This window comes from Pinus tabuliformis, chromosome 6 (assembly GCF_031772625.1).
Source record: "Pinus tabuliformis cultivar Carrire ecotype Pingquan chromosome 6, CPIR1, whole genome shotgun sequence".
NCBI lineage: Eukaryota > Viridiplantae > Streptophyta > Pinopsida > Pinales > Pinaceae > Pinus > Pinus tabuliformis.
In genome coordinates, this window is record NC_142292.1 from 944228149 (window position 1) to 944249174 (window position 21026).

At 37.2% G+C, this 21026-nt stretch overlaps 1 protein-coding gene across 1 annotated transcript; it reads left to right on the forward strand.

Moving 5' to 3' along the window:
• Positions 1 to 453: 453 nt before the first annotated feature.
• On the forward strand, positions 454 to 17013 carry LOC149262031 (U-box domain-containing protein 52-like). The gene is made up of 8 exons (XM_089374017.1): positions 454 to 936; positions 2260 to 2381; positions 2564 to 2685; positions 3278 to 3683; positions 14965 to 15060; positions 15184 to 15642; positions 15793 to 16548; positions 16738 to 17013. The coding sequence occupies exons 1-8, from the start codon at positions 744 to 746 to the stop codon at positions 16936 to 16938; spliced, it is 2355 nt and encodes a 784-aa protein (XP_089230143.1). The 5' UTR covers positions 454 to 743; the 3' UTR covers positions 16939 to 17013.
• Positions 17014 to 21026: the final 4013 nt, after the last annotated feature.

Consider the following 21026-nt stretch of genomic DNA (forward strand, 5'->3'; position numbering starts at 1 on the left):
CATAATTGTTTTAGATAAATTTTAACCTTTGATATGGGACTACTACTAAAAATACTCTAGAATATTTTGTGGAGGTTAAATCTCTACCATTCAACTAATAATTATTAAGAATTAAATCAAAATTTTAAAATTCTATTCCAAAATTAATATTTCTGTCATAATAATAAATTTAATTAATCTCACTTTAATACTTTGGATATCTATTACCATTAAAATAAAATATAAAAATTGAAAAAAAAATAGTAGAAGTTTGATATATTCATTCATAGAGAGATTATTATTATTTCAATTATAAATTTCGGTTATATTTGAAAATCAAAATTCAATTGATACTGTTTATCAAATTTCAAAATATGTAAATCTGTAAATCTAAACTTAAATGGGGCAAATTGTTTATCTATGGAAAATTATTTATCCCATGTTATGGTTGTAGATCTGTAGTCACCAGGGTGAAATTAGACATTAGGCATGGCTCTATTTCTATCACACGGCGCGCAAGAGAAGGAAAGAGATAGCGAATTCGTGTCAGGAAGGCAACCTGCAAGAACATTCAATGGAAATGTCTTCCAATTCAGAAGAGACGTCACCAGAATTTGGAAGCAAGGCCTTTGAATTCGGTGTTTTGGTATCTTGGGTGGGGTTATTGCAGCCCATTAAACACTTTGTTAACCCCGCAATCTGAGGTCTTCCTAGGTTTCCTTTTCATCTGGTGTGGGAGCTGATTGATCCTCGTATTTGTTTTAATGGACACCTTTGAGATACAAGAAGTGCATGAGACAGGTACCGTCGCACCTCCTATTGTAATAGCAGTGGCAGTTAAAAAGGGAAATAAAAGCGCGTATGCTGTCAAGTGGGCGCTGGACCATTTAATGTCTCCAGGCGAAACTCTGATTTTCTTACATGTCAGGAAGCGACTTCTCACCATTCCAACACCAAGTATGAATTCTGCCTTATGCTTTACCGTACTTTACATGTTTGGTTGGTATGGCTGCTACGCATAGTTCATTTTTTCCTGTGTGAATATTTTTTTCACTGGAAACCCATGTTTTTAGCAACCATCTTAGCAATTTTCATTAGACAAGGAAATATATTATAACCCACAGTTGATTTTTCTCAGCTTTGTTCTTTGAAACAAGTTTTTTTTGGTACATGCCTACCTCTTAACCCTTCATTGTTTATTGTATATGGATGTGTAATTTTAATATTTCATTCCTTTATTGGATTGTATTTCAGAGATTGCCCAAAAGTTTATTTCCATCATGTAGCTTGGTTGTCTTGAGTTGTCTTTCATACATGGGAATACGAACTTTTAATTCCCAGTCATAATATATATAAGACTGCAAAGAACCTTCAGATCTCGTCCTTATATTCTGTACATAACTAATTGTTAAACAAAATTCTTACCAACCCGGTATTCATAACTTAACAAACCAATACAATTGATCCATGTAATTTTTTCAAACAAACAATCAAGTAGGAAATTTTGATCACGTATATTTTCAAACAAAACAGCCTGGAATTTTTTTTATGGGCATGGCTACCAATTTCATAAAAAAATATATATTTTTTTGCTCAGTTTCATGTCATTTGTTAAAATTTGTAAAAATATGGATAATTGATTATATGTTCTTTCAAAAATTTAACGAGTTTATTGCATATTAGTTGGTAATACACAATAGAATGTTTTTGACAACTATACAAGTTTTCCATCATATGGAAATTGGTGCTTAATACCAACATATTTCAGAGGAAGCAAATTTAAAGTGTTTATCCATCTGCCCAGCAGTGACTTCTGAGAAATTATCATAGAGTGACAAGCGATGTTGACCTGCAAATAATGGAAGCGCCTCGCCCATTTGCATCTTCCATTCTTGTTTGAATAATTAACTTTTTTTATGGTTGCATAGAATCAAGGTTCATTTGTCTATAATTTTGTAGCAATCTTGCTTCAATGAACTATAAGTAACAAGTTTTGTATAGCATTGTAATTTTGTTTATTCATCTCATGTTGTAAAACCGATTATTTATATTTCCCAAATTAATCTATTTAGTTAAATATTTTGTATTTTAGGGTTTGAAACGAAGATCTATTGATAGAAAATAGCAAATATGGCCTATATTGAATCAATTTCTTCCCAACAAAATAAAAAAATTAGTTATCAATCTAACAACTTCATCTACGAAAAGAGAAAGAGTTATATATATCTTCACATGCATTATATTTACATCTTGATTTAATTCTTAATTTTGTTTATGCAGTGGGAAATCGTTTACCAATTACACACGTACAGGGAGATGCAGTTACTGCTTATATGCACAAAGTGGAGTCTCAAACTAATGCACTGTTATCACCATATCAGCGGTTGTGCAATGCGCAAGAGGTCATCCTGATATTACTTCTTCATTTGTAGACCAGTTATAATCCACATTAGGTTGTATTATTGGTACTTGGTAGTTGTGCAATGCAAAAACAGCCATTCTGACGTTACGTGCTTTGCAGATAGAAATAATCTTGATCAGGTTATATTATTAGTACTCAGCAGTTTGAGCTCTGGAAATACAGGTGAACACGATGCTTGCGGTTGCAGAAGAAGATGATGTGGCTTCTGCAATTATCCGACAGATTTCAAGTTATGGTATCCATAAACTTGTTATAGGATCATCTTCCAGCAATGGCATTATAAGGTAACATCTTTAACATAGGAAGGTGTTTAGCCTCTATTGGAAAATTAAATTTACTAATTTTAAAGATTATTATAAATAAGTGTGACTAAATTTACTAATTTTAAAATTATAAATAAGTGTAACTAAATTTACTAATTTTAAAGATTATTATAAATAAGTGTAATTTTATTTATAGACAAAATAACTATTTTCACGAATTTTAAAACTTTAATTTAAGTTGTTTAATATATAAAATTTTAGTGGGATGGTAATATAAACTTCGCGAGGAAACTTCATGAGAAATTTTAACAAACTTTGGTGATGGGTATTCTCCAGTCACATCACAAATGTAACTTCTTCCAAAGGGTCCTGAGCAGCTATTACTAAGAGTTTGTCTACTCAATATGCAGAAGGATGGATATAACCAAGCTTAGGGAAGGATTTTTTATCTTTCTTATTCCAAAAAGATTGGCCTGTGAGGTTCCGAATTTGAGGCTATCTGTGGCTACATTTATCAGCTTTAATGTCTACCTCGTCTGAAGAATTTACTTGTCTATTGCATTTATTTATTTAGTTCATATCTGCATTCTCCCTCATCCCTGTTTTTCTCCAGGAGAATCAAAGGCCTTGACGTACCAGCAACTGTTGCCAAAAATGCCCCTACCTTTTGTACCGTATATGCAATATCAAAGGGCGCGCTGATTTCGGTCCGCTCAGCTACATGTACAGAGCACAAAAATGACAGTCTAGAGGATTCTAATGATCATCTCAATGGCTTCTCAGATGTGATCAACTTCAGTTTTCCGAGGATTATAGCTCCATCCCCTGGAGACCTCCCAACCATGGATGACCTTAGGCGCACTTTGCAAGAAGAGCCACCTATTTTCTCCGACAGTTCAACATGCGGTCATGGAAATGTAAACATTCACAATGAGAACGGGAAACCAGAAATGGAGATCAGCTCATTGGATTGCAAAGCAGCATCAACAGCAAATAATGAACTCTTGTTACAGTGCCAGGTAAAATGTGTATCCCCGTTGTGTAGATTTTACAAATTTGTATTTTATTTTGTGATTGTCGTGACATTTCTAGTGGAAGTCACTGTATTATTTTTTTTTTGGTTCATTACAAATTTTAATGGTAGGGTTGAGAATAAAAGATGTTGATATATTATGGCTGTCTATTTTAATAATAACTCTCTTATACGTTTAAAACTAAATATGTAAGTATAAATTTGAATTAGCTTGTGAATTTGGGTATTTTTAGGTATACACTTAACCTCTCATTTTTAATTCATACTTAATTTTTTTTAATTTATAGGTAATCTTTTTTCGTGGAGATGATTTATATGGGTTGATTTGAAATATCCACAATTCAAAAATTTTATGTGATTGATTTGGAAAATATAATATTAGTTAATTTAAAAGTCAATTATTCAAAATCTTTATGTGATTGTTGAAATTAATGAAGAAATGTATCATTGGAGAGAGTTAATTTATTAGTTAGGTGTGCCTTAGATTAGGATTTAGTTCTCACATCTTAGGAGTTTGTTTTAACTTTCTTATTTGCATGTAAACTATTTACTCATGCTGATTAATGGTGAATGTGTAGAGCGTTCTGCCACACTCAATCTCGAGGTGAAGCTCCTCACTTGTGAGATGCTCAGTTTGATGAATATATCATGTCTCTTCCATTTTTAACATGGTACCAGAGCTCCAGAGTTGAGTGAATCAAAGCCAAAGTGATTTGGTGATTCGGTGAGTACCTGGGGCAGGATTGTAGCTTGAGTGATACGAAGGAATCCTGGTGGTGAGGAGGCAAAGCGCTGAAGTATAGCACGAGAAGTTTTTTTTCTTTTGAGGTAGACATATCAAGCTGAATAACCAAATGGCAAAGGAATATTTGAACGAGAGCAATAAGCTCGACGGATCCAATTATTCTAATTGGAAATTTAAGTTGCAAACCCTACTTGAGGGGAAAAACGCGTGGGCGATTACAAGCGGTGATGAGTTGAAGCCGACCATAGTTACAGATGAAACAACAACAACAATCCAAGACTGGGAAAAAAGGGAGAATAAAGCAAAAATGCTATTAAAATTGTTAGTGAAAGATTGTATTATCCCTCACATTCGAGAATGTAAATAAACAAACAACATATGGATAACTCTCAAGGACCTGTATGAGATCAAAAACACAAAGCACCTACTATTTCTGAAAAGCCAGATTATCTCCATTAAAATGGAGGAGAATGAATTAGTGGCTATGTTCATCTCTCGAATAAAAAAGCTTAGAGATAAGTTGAGCGACATAGGGGAGACATTGTCAAACATTGATCTTGTCACGACTACCATGAATGGTATGACTAATGACTATCAGATGTTTATCATAGGGTTGAATGCGAAAGTGAAAGCCCCCAAATTTGAAGAATTGACAATGATCCTGATGTAAGAGGAAGAAAGGCATATGACTCTAAAACCCCAAAGTTGAGATCTTGATCTAATGGTGAAGAAGAAGCCCTTCAGAGGGAAGGCAAGTGCAGGACACAAAGGTGGGACTACACCACAAAGAAAACCACCTCAAGGTATGTCTTCAAACAGAAGTGATCCAGGACCCAAATGTTTTTATTGTGGTAGAGTTGGTCACATTGCTAAAAATTGCCATAAGAAAAAGGTTGATGAAGGTTGATGAAGGTTGACATAGACATAAGAAGCATGCAGGGCACTTTGCTGATGAATATCAGGATCAGGATCTCAGATTGTTTGTATCGGATTTTGCATTCTCTACTGAGGATGATGAAGCAGAAACTTGGTTTGTGGACTCAAGATCTTCCACTCTCATGACAAGTAACAAACATTGGTTTGAAAATTTCAAAGAAACCAACAGTGGTGCTAATATCTACCTTGGTGATAATAGAGGATACCAAATCAAAGGGTATGGTAATGTTTCTATTGTATTGTTTGATGGAAATATTAGGCATATTCAAAATGTAATGTATGTACCTGGAATAAAAAAAAAATATGATCTTTGTTTCTATGGTAACATATCAGAATCTTAAGGTAGAGATTTTTAAGTCTTAGTGTGTTATTAAAGATCTACTAGATCATATGAAGCCAATTGCATCAGGTATTCGAGTGGGAGGATTGTATAAGCTGAATGTAAGAATCACACCACACCAAACCTTGACTTCATCAATTATGATTGCAAAAGACTTATGGCATCAAAGATTCAGTCATATCAATTTTAATAACCTACTTCTACTTCAGAAACAAGGTATGGTCAATGCTCTTCCTATTTTAAATAATTTTTGTCTTGATTGTGAAGCATGTGCTCTTGGGAAGATGCACAAGGATGAGTTTCCTGCGAATATAGATAGAAAGAAGAGAGATATACTAGAGCTTGTGCACACTAATTTGTGTGGGCCGATGCAAATGAGGTCATTAGGAGGTGCCTATTATTTCTTATTATTTGTTGATGATTACACGAGATTTACTTGGGTATATTTTCTCCGAAAGAAGAGTCATACTTTTGAATATTTTAAGGAGTTCAGAAGCATGATTGGAAAATAGATAGGGAAAGTCATCAAAATTCTTTGCTCAGATCAAGGGGGAGAATACAACAAGGGTGGTTTCATCAAATATTGCAAGGACCATGGGATAGTTAAGCAATTCAGAGTACCCCACACTCCTCAATAGAACGGGGTTGTGGGCAGGAAGAACAGAACCCTTGTGGAGTGTGCATGAAGCATGTTAAAAGGTAAGAACCTGTCTAATGGCTTTTGGGCATAAGAAATAAATATTGCAGTATATTTGAAGAATAGGAGTCCAAAAAAAGCCTTGATTTTAAAACTCCATCCAAAGTTCTATTAGGTTTTAAGCCTACAGTTAATCATTTAAGAGTTTTTGTATCCAAAGCTTTTGCTCATGTTCCAAAAGAGGATAGGAAGAAACTGGATTCAAAGGCCATTAAATGCATTTTTGTTGGGTACTGCACAAAGTTTAAGGCTTATAAATTGTTTAATCCCTCTACCCATAAAGTGTTTGCAAGTAGAGATGTAGTATTCCATGAACAGATTGATGATGGAAGCCATGATAGAAGTAATGAAGAATGGCACATGCCTTTGCTGGTGGAAGATGGAAGTGATTAAAGGGATAGCCATGGGTAGCAATAGCAACAACAACGGAAGCAATAACAGAAAAAGGAATATGTGGATGGTATAGATGCAGGTAACAAGCCAAGTCCACCAAGGGATGATTAAATCAAATTTGAAGCCAATCCACCACTCAGGAGATTAGGTAGGAAAAATTAGTTGCCAGCAAGATATAGGGATCATACTCTTATAACTAGTATGTTAAATGTTGTTGAACCCTCTAATTATAAAGAAGCAAGTCAATATAGTGAATGGAGGGCAGCCATGGAAGAGGAATATGAGTCAATACTTAAAAACAAAACCTGGGATCTAGTTGAACTACCTGAAGGCAAACAACCCATAGGTTGAAAATGGTTATACAAGCCTAAATTTAAAGCAAATGGGAGTATAAACAAATATAAATCTAGGCTAGTTGCAAAGGGGTACTCACAGAAAGAATGCATAGATTATGAGGAAACCTTCACCCCTGTAGCTAAATTAAACACAATTATAATGTTAATTGATTTAGCTACCAAACATCATTGGATGATACACTAGCTAGATGTGAAATTTGCATTCTTAAATGGGGAATTAAAAGAAGAAGTGTATTTAATGCAACCTGAAGGGTTTGTTAAATAGGGGGAGGAACATTTAGTCTATAGATTGAAGAAAGCATTGTATGGACTAAAACAGGCACCCAGGTTGTGGTATGATAAAATTGATTCATTTTTCCTACATCATAGTTATAAAAGAAGCAAGAATGACCCTAATCTGTATATCGTATTTGATGAAAAGGGGAAAATCATTTTGATTTCTTTATATGTATATGATCTAATCATTAAAGAAAATGTTGATGAACACATTAAAGAAATCAAAGAGTAGATGTCATAGATTTTTTAGATGAAAGACCTCAAAGAGTTACACTATTGTTTGGGTCTTGAAGTTTGGAGGGATTCTGGTCAGACTTTTCTATCTCAAGGAAAGTATGTCAGGAGCTTATTGAAAAAGTTCAGAATGGACTAGTGCAAAGTTGCCTCAGTGCCTTTATGTTAATTTTCGGTATGTTCTATGCTTAGAGAAATTTATTTCAATTTTCACAGTTAGCTCAATATCTTTTCTAGATTAGCAATCACATCAACATTAAAGTAAACTGCAAATACAACATAAACATAAATTGTAGAAGACAAGCCAAGACAAGAGGACACAAGATGTGGTGCTAGCTAGGGACAAACCCCAATGTGGGGAAACCCTTGATCAATTCTTCTTACATGTTCTTCAATAGTTCAATAGAGAGAGAGAGAGATAGTACGTTTACAACAGAAGTCAACACTTTGACTTATCTAGATAAGAGCATAGATCATCTCTAAGAAGATGATACATGGGATCAGTTGAAGGCATCATGCTTCAACTGATTCTCCAAGGCAACTCCTTCACCTATCGTTGTGTTGCATTTTGTCATCATGTTGCACCTCACCGCGCTGCACCATGTTGCACCCATCATCACTATGTTGCATCTCATCACACTTCATTAATCATGATTGTGCCCATCACTATACTGCACTATGTGCCATTGCTACATCATGTTATCGTACTGACCTATGCTCTGGCTATCCCTAGCATGCTTGTTGTGACTTGTCCCTTGCTTGCTTGTTGTCCCTAGCATACTTGTTGTGCCTTGCTTGCTTCTTGTCCCTAGCATGCTTGTTGTCATTAGCATGCTTGCTATTTCATGCTAGCTATCCCTTACATGATAGCTGTAACATTGCATGCTTGGTGTATTTGCTACTAAGTACCATACAATTGTCCCAATGTTAGTTAGTTGTCTCTTGCATGCTTCTCTCCTTCGGAGATAGATGCTCTGACAGTTCCTGGCAGTTCCGGCTGTTCCAGACAATTTCGGTAGTTCCAGGCAGTTTCGACAGTTTCGGCTATTCCTAGCAGTTTTGGTAGTTCTTGGTAGTTTCGACAGTTCCCGGTAGTTCCAGCAGTTCCTGACAATTCCTATAGTTCTAGCAGTTCTGACAGTTCCGGCAGTTCTAGCTGTTTCCGGCAATTCTAGCAATTCCGACAGTTCCGACAGTTCTGGCAGTTCTTGACAGTTCTTGGCAATTCCGGTAGTTTTCGGCAGTTTCAGCAGTTCCAGCTGTTCCAGCAGTTCCCGGCAGTTCCAGCTTCTGCCCTCTAGATTAGGGCAGCGTTATCCCTTAGGATCTCTCCTCCTACTAAAACCCAAAGACAAGTAGAGAGGAAGAGATCCCAAGTGTGTTGAAATGACTTGAAGGCCACCTCTATTTATACTAAAACATTGAGCACAAGTGGGGTTTATTTGGTTGCTCGTCGACCTTGACGAATTGTCCCATAAGATAAATAAATTCATATCTCCATGAATACTTATCAGAATTGGATGATCTTTAGATCAATCCTACACCTCTCGATGAGAGGGATCCAATAAAAATATCAGCTTCCATTAATAAGATGACCCACATGGAGGTTGGCCCTAGTTTCCAATTTTAACACTTCCTCTCAACTAGGGAGAACTCCATCTGTTGATCCATATGTTTGATTGTACTATCACTGCCATCAGTGCCCTGCACTGCTTTTCTCTGTTGAGCTCTGCTCTGCTCTGCTGAACCATGAAGAAGAAGAATTGATCGATAATGTCTCATACCATTCTCTACTGACCCGAAGTCAGTTTCATCTTAAGAGAGTGTGTCAGAGCACTCTTACTTGCCCGAAGTCAGTTTTATTGATCCTAGATCAATATCACGAGTGTCCCAAACCACTCATACTGATCTCAAATCAGTTTCATTGATCCCAGATCAATGGAGGTCATCCTAGCATAGGGAGTATGGTAGATACATCGATGCGTCCATCGATAGTACTACTATGGTCCCTAACCCCATTTCCATGCTCATTGATCAGATGAGAGGTACTTCCCATGAGTCCCAGACTGCATGGGTAGGATGCCTAGACAGGAGAACTAACCATCCTGTTCATAGGAGAACGAATCATCTTGCCCCACAGTCGCCACAGGAGAACTAGTCATCATGTTTCACAATTTCCACGGAGAACTAATCATCTTGTTTCATAGTTTCCATGGAGAACTAATCATCCTGGCCCACAGGAGAACCAATCATCCTGTCCTACAGTCGCCGTGGAGAACTAATCATCCTGGCCCACAGGAGAACTAATCATCATGTCTTGCCACAGGAGAACTAATCATCCCGCACACAAGAGAATTAATCATCTTGTTCCATAGTTTCCACAGGAGAACTAATCATCCCGGCCCATAGGAGAACTAATCATCTTGTTTCACAGTTGCCACGAAGAACTAATCATCCTGGCCCACAGGAGAACTAATCATCCTGTCCTATAGATGTCACGGGAGAACTAATCATCTCGGCATCACCAGGGAAAGGTTGAACCTGTCACCCTATACATAGCGCACCACTAGGGGAGGGTGAGTAGCCTTTTGGTCGTATGTCGCTCCAGTAAGTACCCCAATCCCCCAGAGCTCCCAGAGGTCAATGCATGCAGCATGCAGGACCCTTGTACGAATGTCTCTCAACGACTCCAAGTCGTTCAGGAAAATCATAGATTTTCCCTTTCCTCGGGGCTTTGACAAAGTGTCTACGACCTGTACACCAGTCCCAATGCGATGGAGCCTCCTCGCTCATCAACTTACCATATCCTAGATAAGGCAATATCTGATGTCTATTTGTTGGAGCAATCATCGAATACGGGATTCCTCAATAATTGCATCCCCCCGTGGTTGTCACAAAGAATCACTATGGTATTCATCATGTGTACAAACAACTCACTGATGAGCTTCCACAACCAGGCAGCTTATGTATTCGGTCTTAGCAGTGCTTATAGCAACCGACTTCTGCTTCCTACTCATCCATGATATCGAAGTAGAATCTAGAGAGAACCAACACTGAGAAGTGCTCTAGCGATCCTCCACACTGCCTGTCCAATCAACATTCGAATAATCATGCAGCTTCATATTTCCAGCAGTGTATCTTAATCCATGAGAGATTGTGCCCTGAAGATATCTCAAAAGATTCTTGGCACGAATCTAGTGAGGCTCAACCAAATATGAGCTCACCATACTAACTGCAAAGCACATATACGAACAGAAGTTCACCAAGAACATCACTACAGATGAGTTTATGAAACTCAGAGGCATTTCCCAAATCTGGTTCGGCATCACCACCATATAACTTTTGAAAGTTAAGATCCTCGAGGTAGTCACGGGCTTGCAATTTACCATTCCATATCTGGAATCCAACTCCCTCTTACTTCTACAAGTGAGAGGGTCTGCACCTGTCAGAAATAGGTCGTCCTCATAAGGTGTTGGTATGAGAGGTCTATCATCCACAACCTTCGGGTAATGGTTTGGATCGGTTTCACTCCTAGTGAATCTTAACTTCATTAGACTGTTATCAATCCTCTCATACTACGCCCGGGGTGTTTTTCTTCAAGCCATAGAGGGCTTTCTTCCACCTGTATACATGAGATTCCCGATCATGAATCTCAAACTCCTCAGGTTGTTCCAAACCTGTGGACCTGCTGCATGAGGGGAATGGTCCCCTTATAAGATTTTCCTTCGGTACATCTCAGACATGTACCTTCATGCTCTTCTTGAATTCAGGTATCCCTATCACCATCTGACTCACATCAGGTAGCGCCCCATAGGTAGACCTCCGGGGTTATAGATGCGATATGTTAATTGACATGATCCCCAATGGACCATACTGCAACTTGATACAAATTTCCAACCCTGAACCCATGAGAAAATGTATCTTTGAAAATTCTATTTTTTAACATGTACCTTTGCATCGATGAATGCCACCCTGAAACCTTTGACTTCCATTTCTGAGATGCACACCAAGTTCTTCTTGCGATCAAGTACATAAAAGAGATTCTGTAAATGAATCGAGTTACCCTCATTCAATTGAGGGTTAACATTCCCTACACCCTTTCTGGGATAGGTGGCATCGGCTCCAAGTATAATCCCACGATTTTTTCTATCTCTACCAAATTAGAGAGTGCACCCTTCTATCCGATGAAGTGCCTTGAAGCACTACAATCAATAAGCTAGATTCCCAAAGAATCTGAAGGAGAGGGCCAATACAAGATAACGCTTCTTTTTCTTATCAGAAACAACATTTGATTCTTCATACCTAGGGTTCCTTGATTTCTTTGAAGAGTCAGTCATTTCCTTGATGACCTGCATTACCTGTCATTCCTTTGATCATTGAAGATGTCATTGGAATGATTGTTATCTTCATCAAGGGACGTGTTTCTGCCATTCGGACACTCCTTTGCATAATGGCCAAACTTATTGCAACCAAGGCATCTGCCTTTCCTTCCACCCTTAGATCCAGACTTCCCAATGAAGTGATCTTTAGGTAGGCCATCAAAAACTTCCGCTGCGCCATTTTGATAATATTCTCTGCTTCGACTTCACCCTCGGTGAACTTGAAGAGGGATGAGGAATCCATTGATCCTTTTGTCCTTTCCCAACTGTCTTCGGTGATTACTCTTTCACTCTTGCTTGGGCATTGTCTTCACCTCAGCTCTGATACCATGTTAATTCTAGGTATGTTCTATGCTTAGAGCAATTTATTTCAATTCTCACAGTTAGCTCAATATCTTTTCCAGATTAGCAATCACATCAAAATTAAAGTAAACTGCAGATAGAACATAAACATAAATCGCAGAAGACAAGCCAAGAAAAGAGGACACAAGATGTGGCGCTAGCCAGGGACAAACCCCAATGTGGGGCAACCCTTGATCAATTCTTCTTATATGTTCTTCAATAGTTCAGCAGAGAGAGAGAGAGAGATAGTACGTTTACAACAGAAGTCAACACTTTGACTTATCTAGATAAGAGCATAGATCATCTCTATGAAGATGATACATGAGATCAGTTGAAGACATGTTGCTTCAACTGATTCTCCAAGGTGACTCCACCTATCGTTGTATTGCATTTCGTCATCATGCTACACTTCACCGTGCTGCACCATGCTACACCCATCATCACTATGTTGCATCTCATCACACTTCATTAATCATGACTGTACCCATCACTATACTGCATTATGTGCATTGCTATATCATGTTGTTGTATTGACCTATGCTCTGGTTTTCCCTAGCATGCTTGTTGTCCTTAGCATGCTCGCTGTTACATGCTAGTTGTCCCTAGCATACTTGTTGTCCTTAGCATGCTTTCTGTTGCATGCTAGTTGTCCCTTGCATGCTAGCTGTAATATTGCATGCTTGGTGTATTTGCTACTAAGTACCATACAACTATCCCAATGTTAGTTAGTTGTCCCTTGCATGTTGCTCTCCTTCGGAGATAGATGCTCCGACAGTTCCTTGCAATTCTGACAATTCCGGCTGTTCCCAGTAGTTCTAGCAGTTCCCAACAATTCCAGCAGTTCCGGCCGTTCCGGCTATTCTCGGTAGTTTCGGCAGCTCCGGTAGTTCCCGCAGTTCCAGCAGTTCCCGCAATTCCCGCAGTTTTGACAGTTCCCGGCAGTTCCGACAATTCTGGGCAGTTACGGCATTTCTGACAGTTCTCGACAGTTCCCAGTAGTTCCGATAGTTCCCTGCAATTCCGGCAGTTCGGCTTCTGCCCTTTGGATTAGAGCAACATTATCCTTTAAGATCTCTCCTCCAACTAAAACCCAAAGACAAGTAGAGAGGAAGAGATCCCAAGTGTGTTGAAATGACTTGAAGGCCATCTCTATTTATACTAAATCGTTGAGCACAAGTGGGGTTTATTTGGTTGAAGGCCGACCTTGACGAATTGTCCCATAACACAAATAAATTCATATCTCCATGAATACTTATTGAAATCGGATGATCTTTAGATCAATCCTACACCTCTCGATGAGAGGGATCCAAGAAAAATATCAGCTTCTATTAATAAGATGACCCACATGGACTTTGGCCCTAGTTGCCAATTTTAACTCTTTATAACAGAATACCAAACTTCAAAATAATGATGGTCCTAAGGAGATCGATGCAACACTGTATAGACAAATGGTTGGGATTCTAATTTACTTGACTACAACCAGACCATATTTGGCTTTTGTAGTCAGTTTATTAAGCCAATTCATGTCAAAGTCTCTTGAAAATCATTGGGTTGCAACGAAAGACGTCTTAAGGTATATTCAAGAAACCTTAGACTTTGGTATTAAATGTACTAATTCATTTGATGTTAGATTGACAGGTTTCTTAGACTCATATTGGGTCGGAAATGTAGATGATCGACATCCATAACAGCTTATGCATTCAACATTGGGTCCGGGGTTATTACATAGAGCAGCAAGAAGAAAAACATTGTATCATTGTCTTCAACAGAATCAAAGTATCAAGCAATATGTGGAACAACGTGTGAGGCAATTTGGTTGAGAAGACTTCTCCATTAACGAGGGAGTCTTGAAATTAATGGAGAAATGTATTCGTTGGGAGAGTTCGTTCATTAGTTAAGCGTGAACCTTAGATTAGGATTTAGTTCCTACATCTTAGGAGTTTGTTCTAACTCTCCTACTTGCATGTAAACTATTTATTTATGATGATTAATGATAAATGTGTAGAGGGTTCTGCCAGAGACAGTCTGAATCCAAAAAATATATTTCAAACCAAATGGATATTTGAACAGATAATCTTTTCACCATCCATCCAAAACTTGACAATCTTTTGACCATCCATCCAAAACGGAGAAACAAATTATGAATTTTTATTATTAAATTCAAGATCTATGAAATTTTGGGAAGAATCAAATTTTATATTACATAATTCACTTTTTTTAATTACAAATCTCTACTGAATTTTACAAAAAAAAATTGTCCGAAATAAAACCGAAAATTTCTGTGAATTAAAACCAAAATAAAAACGAAAATCTCTTTCCATTAAACTTTTCATAAGCAAAATAAATATATCCTCATCGATCAAAGCATGGATTACAAGGTAGAAGTTTTATTTTGTATATTATTCGAAATCCTTTGTTGCGAAAAAGAATATGAAGTAGGTTAATCTAAAACTGGTTAAAATTTCAGATAAAAATTGTATAAATAATTTTTTTATTAAATAATTGTATGAGTATATAATGCGTTTGTTTTGAGCTAATATGATTTCTTTCTTTATTTCTTCGGCCCAACATAATGATGGAGCTAGAAAGTTTGAAGCGTGAGCTAAATCATACTCTAGGCATGTTTGCTGTAGAGAGAGAAGAAGCAATGAAAGCGAAAATTACGGTGAGTTTTATCTGTCGACCTTGCTTTAAAATTTATAGTCGAGTTTAATGTAGGTTGAATATCAGATATGCAGTTGTGGGTACCCTGGAGGATTGATGTTTAGGAGCTCAATGCCGCTGACAGGCCAATGAACTATCTCTCCAAGTCATGGAAGACGTGAGAAAAGTCGAGGAAGCAGAGAAAAGAGAAGAGATAGCGAGAACAATCGCTGCCGAAGAGAGAGTAAAGCGTGAAATGGCCATTAGGATGGCTGAAAAAGCTAGACAGCTTGCTGAAAAGGAGGCCCAAGAAAGAAGGGATGCAGAACTAAGAGCCACAATAGAAGCAGAAGAGAGAAAGAAAGCACAGGAAGAGCTTGAATCTACAGCACAGGAAGAGCTTGAATCTACCCATCAAGGATACAGATACAGAAGATACTCAATAGAAGAAATTCAAACTGCCACAGGTTTCTTCTCTGATTCACTCAAGATAGGAGAGGGAGGTTATGGTGCTGTCTACATGTGCACTTTGCAACATACCACAGTAGCAGTCAAGGTTCTAAAAAACGAAGCAACTCAAGGAATGCAGGAATTTCAACGGGAGGTATTAAATCTTTAAACCACTACCTATGGCTAATGCTCTTAAAATCTAAAACTGAATAATCAATCTGCAGAAGATTTTTAATACTTGAGTTGCTTAATATTTTGTTTATAAATCTTTGGTTGGGTGTTTTTCTTTTCCTAAACTGTTCAGCTTGAGATTTTGAGCCGAGTTCGTCACCCTCACATGGTACTTTTGCTTGGAGCCTGCCCTGAACATGGGTGTTTGGTATATGAATATATGGCAAATGGTAGTCTAGAAGACCGTCTGCTCTGCAAGGGAAACAGTGCTCCTCTTCCATGGTTTTCACGCTTTAGAATCATTCGGGAAGTGGCATGTGCGTTGCTTTTTCTTCACAGTGCAAAGCCAGAGCCGATTGTTCACCGTGACATGAAACCTGCGAATATCTTACTGGATCACAACTTCGTTAGCAAAATCGATGATGCAGGTCTTGCCAGGCTTGTGCCTGCAATGACCACAACCATGCTAACCCAGTACAATAGCACAGTCCCTGCAGGGACATTTTGTTATATTGATCCTGAGTACCAAAGGACTGGTATCCTTGGCCCCAAGTCTGATTTGTATGCTCTGGGAATAATCATTCTGCAATTGCTGACAGGAAGACCACCCATGGGTGTAACAGATGCAGTTGAAACAGCCATTGAGGATGGTTCATTTAAGGAGATCCTGGACAAAAATGCTGGAGATTGGCCTCTTGATGAAGCTCTGAAATTAGCACTATTAGGGTTGAAATGTGCAGAGTTTCGGCGCAGGGACAGGCCAGACTTGGAAAAGGATGTCCTGCCAGAATTAGAGAGACTCAAAGCCTTTGGTGATGCTCAAAGCAGACAGAACAGAGAGGAAATTGATGTGATGCCCCCAAGTCACTTCTTTTGTCCTATACTTAAGGTTAGTTTTTCTCACCCAGGCTTCATTTAAATGAAAGGATCAGTGATTATATCTAGGTTGAAAGAAAACCCATCTCCATTAGAGAGGATGCCTTAATTCATTTAAGTAAACAGAACTATATGTGCATGACTCATCAACATCTGGCTATCATTTCTAATACTGAAAGTATGGTGGCCTTATTGTATGCAGGAAATCATGGTTGATCCCCATATCGCGGCTGATGGTTACACATATGAGCACAGCAACATCAACACTTGGCTTGAAAACAAGAATACGTCCCCAGTGACGAAACAGACCCTAGACCATAATGTACTCATTCCAAATCATGCACTTAAGTCTGCAATCCTAGAGTGGAAAATAAAATATGGATCCAACCATTCAGGTTTATAAATAGAAGGTATACCGTGAACACTAATAGGTAGCATTATTCATATGTCTTATATCCAGGGAGAGGCTTCTTCTTTTGGTATCTTTTGGGAGATGATCACCAAGTTTGACTGAAGTCCCACTACACAATTGACCTTCCACTAGTTCCTCCAATAGTTAGAACTAGTTTAATTTAAAACAACTTGAAATAACTGACCTTGATTGCTACAAATTAGCAATCACACATGCTTAATTTAAATCTAACTCATCCAACTCGAATTTACTGAGTAAACTTGGTGACACAATCCATGTCACACAAGTTAATTGCATCCAAGTTGTCTGCTAATGTGGAAATTCGAATTTTCTCGATTTAATCAAGACAAAATCAAATTGAGAATTTATTTTTGCATTCTTAATGCTCCCTCTCAGCAATAAAGGGATTATCAACCGCCCCTATCCAACAACTGTGGAACTTGAAATTCCCTCTTAACAAGGCCTTTGTCAAAATGGCAGCATTTTGTTCCTTTTTCGGAATGTATTGTAGCAACATTATCCACCTTTGCACACAGTCCTGTAAATAGTGATACCAAATATCTATATTATTAGATCGATCGTGAAATATAGGATTCTTATAGAGGTTGATGCAACTCTGATTATCACAATAGATCACAGTTGGATCCATAATCTGACCAAACATTCCCACAAGTATCTTTCTCATCCAAATTGCCTCACATGTTGCTTGACTTGCAGTCATGTATTATGCTTCTACTGAGATGAGCACCACAGATATTTGCTTCTTGCTATACTAGGAAACAACTGCGGGCCCAACAATAAAAATTCCACGTGATGTACTCTTTCGGTCTCATGGACTCCCAACCCAATCTGCATCTATGAAGCCACACAACTTCACTCGCTATGTCCATTTGTACCACTAGAATTCACAATTGATCAATGAACTACATAAACCCTAGCCACTACTCATCTCTCCCATTATTATTATTATTATTATTATTATTTCATAATAATTTAATAATAATAATAATAATAATAATAAATATTTTTATAAATTAAAATAACTATATAAAATAATAATAATAATAGAATTATTATTTTTGTTATTATTAAATAATAATATGTTCAATAGAAACCATGTATAACTCTTTCTAAAAGCATAGTTTTTACTTTAAAATCGTATAAAAATTAGGAACTCTTAATTGTTTGTGTTTTTTTCCTCCGAAAAAAATGTTATTTTATTATCAAGTGAAATAAAATTACATTTTGTAGATACATGATTGGCATGCATTTAGAGATAAATGATCACTTGGATCCATCATAGTAATGGTTTAAAGCCCTCATAACTAAGCAAAAAGAAAAAAACTATTTGGAGTGCCAACGACTAGTATAGTTGTAGAAACCATCCACTTTTCCTTTCTTCCCTTTATTATTTTTTACTTCTTTCCATACCCCTAGGCCATGTTGGATAACAACCAATGTTGTGTCCATCGTGTTCAGAGGAAGGGGGAGCTTCTTTTCATATTCGAAGCTCTCTATTTCGTGTGATCTTTTAGTTCCTAGAATCATTTCTTTCTTTGATGTTGCTGCTTCAATGACTAAGAGATTTGACGTGACTAACATTTCTATGTTCTTATTGGGATCTATGGTCTATGGAGGGAGCTCTTCTTGAGTGTCATTTTCATTCATTTCATCATTTCCTTTGCTAGGGGGTCCTTTTAATTCTCCACTTCTTCATTATTTGAAGAAAGGGGGCTCATAGGGATGCAATATTTTTGTTTTAGACCATGGTCCTTTCCTCTTATTTGTTGTTTTTTTGGCTAGAGATAAATTGTCTTGTAAATGTCTTGTTAGGTTACACACATGACATCTGAAGGTTTTTTTTATTAATCAAGACTCCTTGTCCATTGGAAGTGACAATTTTTTAGTTGGATGTGGTATGACAACCCCTTTGTGAGGCCGATCTTCACACAAAATGCAGGAAAAAGTGAAAAGCCCCTTTGTTATTATCTCATTGTCTATTTTTACGAATACTTCCAATGCATTTCCGATGTCTTCAAGTACTTCATGATGCCAAAATGGAAGTGGGAGGTTTTGCAAACAAATCCAAATGGGAATTTTTGTAACTTCCATGGTAGATGAGTTGAAATCTGGAAGCTAGGGAGTAGTGAATAACCCAAGTCTTCCCCAGAACCATGATCCTTCCTTCAGAATTTTCTGGTAATATGATTTTAAGAAAGGGCATATTATGAAGAAACCTTTTGAGCATAAGTAGATGTCGCATTTTTTGGTCCATTTTTTGTAGATCCACTGGTAAAGGTCTTTAGTTTTAGGCAAAAAACCATTAAATCTACATTTTACAATCTCTTTGTAAAAATATGAGAACATATTGTTTACTTGTGAGTTCTTGAAATTTATCTGTGGGTATTCCTCCTTCTTATCCACTATGTAAGGGCTGGGAAAATTCCTATCTAGGGTTGTAGCCTTAACATGTCCAACACCTCCTCTAGCTACTTCTTTGTAGGAGACAGATGGGAAAGGTCCAGTTCCACCATACAATCCTGAGACCATAGAAAGAGTGGAGCCTTTGATTATCTTATAATCTTTGAGAGTCTGCAAGTCTTATAACTATTTCCCTTTTGAGATGAGATTTTGATCTACTATGGGCATCCCCTCACGCAACTAAATCTTGTTTTTGAGGATTTCCACTGAGTCCTTATCCTTGTCCCAAATCAATATGGATCTATCAGATAGAGTTTTTATGAATATTTGGAAGAACCCTCTTTTATATGCGCATGCTGGCAAGTTCGACTGCCTCTAATCTTTGATGGTGCCACTTTCCCACGAGAATTATTTCTTGCGGTCCAGTGTTGCAAGGAGTGGAACATCTCCTCCTTCATTCTTATGACTCTTCCAACTTAATATAAGACTCAATCTAGGAGTAATAGTATGATATCCCTATGTGAAAAAAGGTGGATGGTTAGCTAATGGCCCCATAGTACATGCCTATCATGACCATCATGGAAAATCCATGTTGTCATCGTAGATCTAAGCTTTGGATGCCTTTCTATGATACTATTCCTTCTTTACAAGTTTATAGGGAGCTAATATACAAATGATTTTAACAGAACATAGAAATTTCGTACCCTCAAGAATGGTTTGTGCAAAATAGTAGGGGTTGGACCCTTCCACAGGATAATGAGCCAAATTATCCCTTCAATCATCACCTTGGAGGATGTGAAGGGCTTCACCATTGCACCAAGGCTTGTCTATGTGGTAACTCATGGGCATGAAACCAGTGATGGAAATAGGTAGAGGGCCACAAAGAGATCAAACCCTAGGGAATTGCGTGACCTCCATCGTTCCATCCAATAGTGATAATCAAACCAAATTTTACATAAAAATAATAATTTATTTTTGAGAACGACCTTTTTTCTTTAAATTAACATAGATTACATTATTATCAAATATAACTTTACAATCCATTTATATGTAATAATTATTAACAACAGATACTCATTAGCATAATAGTATAATTCTACAATAAATGGTAAAGTGTTTCAATGAAAACATGCATAAACATGAATATGTTAATACAATCACTGTGCACCCTAGTCAACAAGGGAGGAATAGCCCAGACCGAGGTTCTTTAATATCCCAAGCTATTTGGTATGGCTACCCTTGATGGATTTATAGGCTCTGTTAGCCTTAGATCCTTTCCTCTTTCGAAGAAATGAATATGAGGAAAACTAATCCTAATCTAAACTACGGTTATCCCATACTAATATGAAATAGCTTTATACTATTCTATGGTTAAATTACAACTACAAGTTAATAATCAATTTAACGATATAAATGAAATGGTGAAAAGTAAACAGTGTAAACTTGTTATGTTTGTTGAAATAAAAGGATTGTAAGTTTCACCCTTAAAAAACTACGAAATGTTATGTAATTCTAATTTGCACATTTAGAAACTAGATTTCAAAAATATAACACAATAACTTTGCTACAGAATCTTGCTGTAGAATCAGGTTAGAGAATCAAAAAATAAATACTATAATACATAAATGAAACTGCTATTTAATCTATATAAATGTACA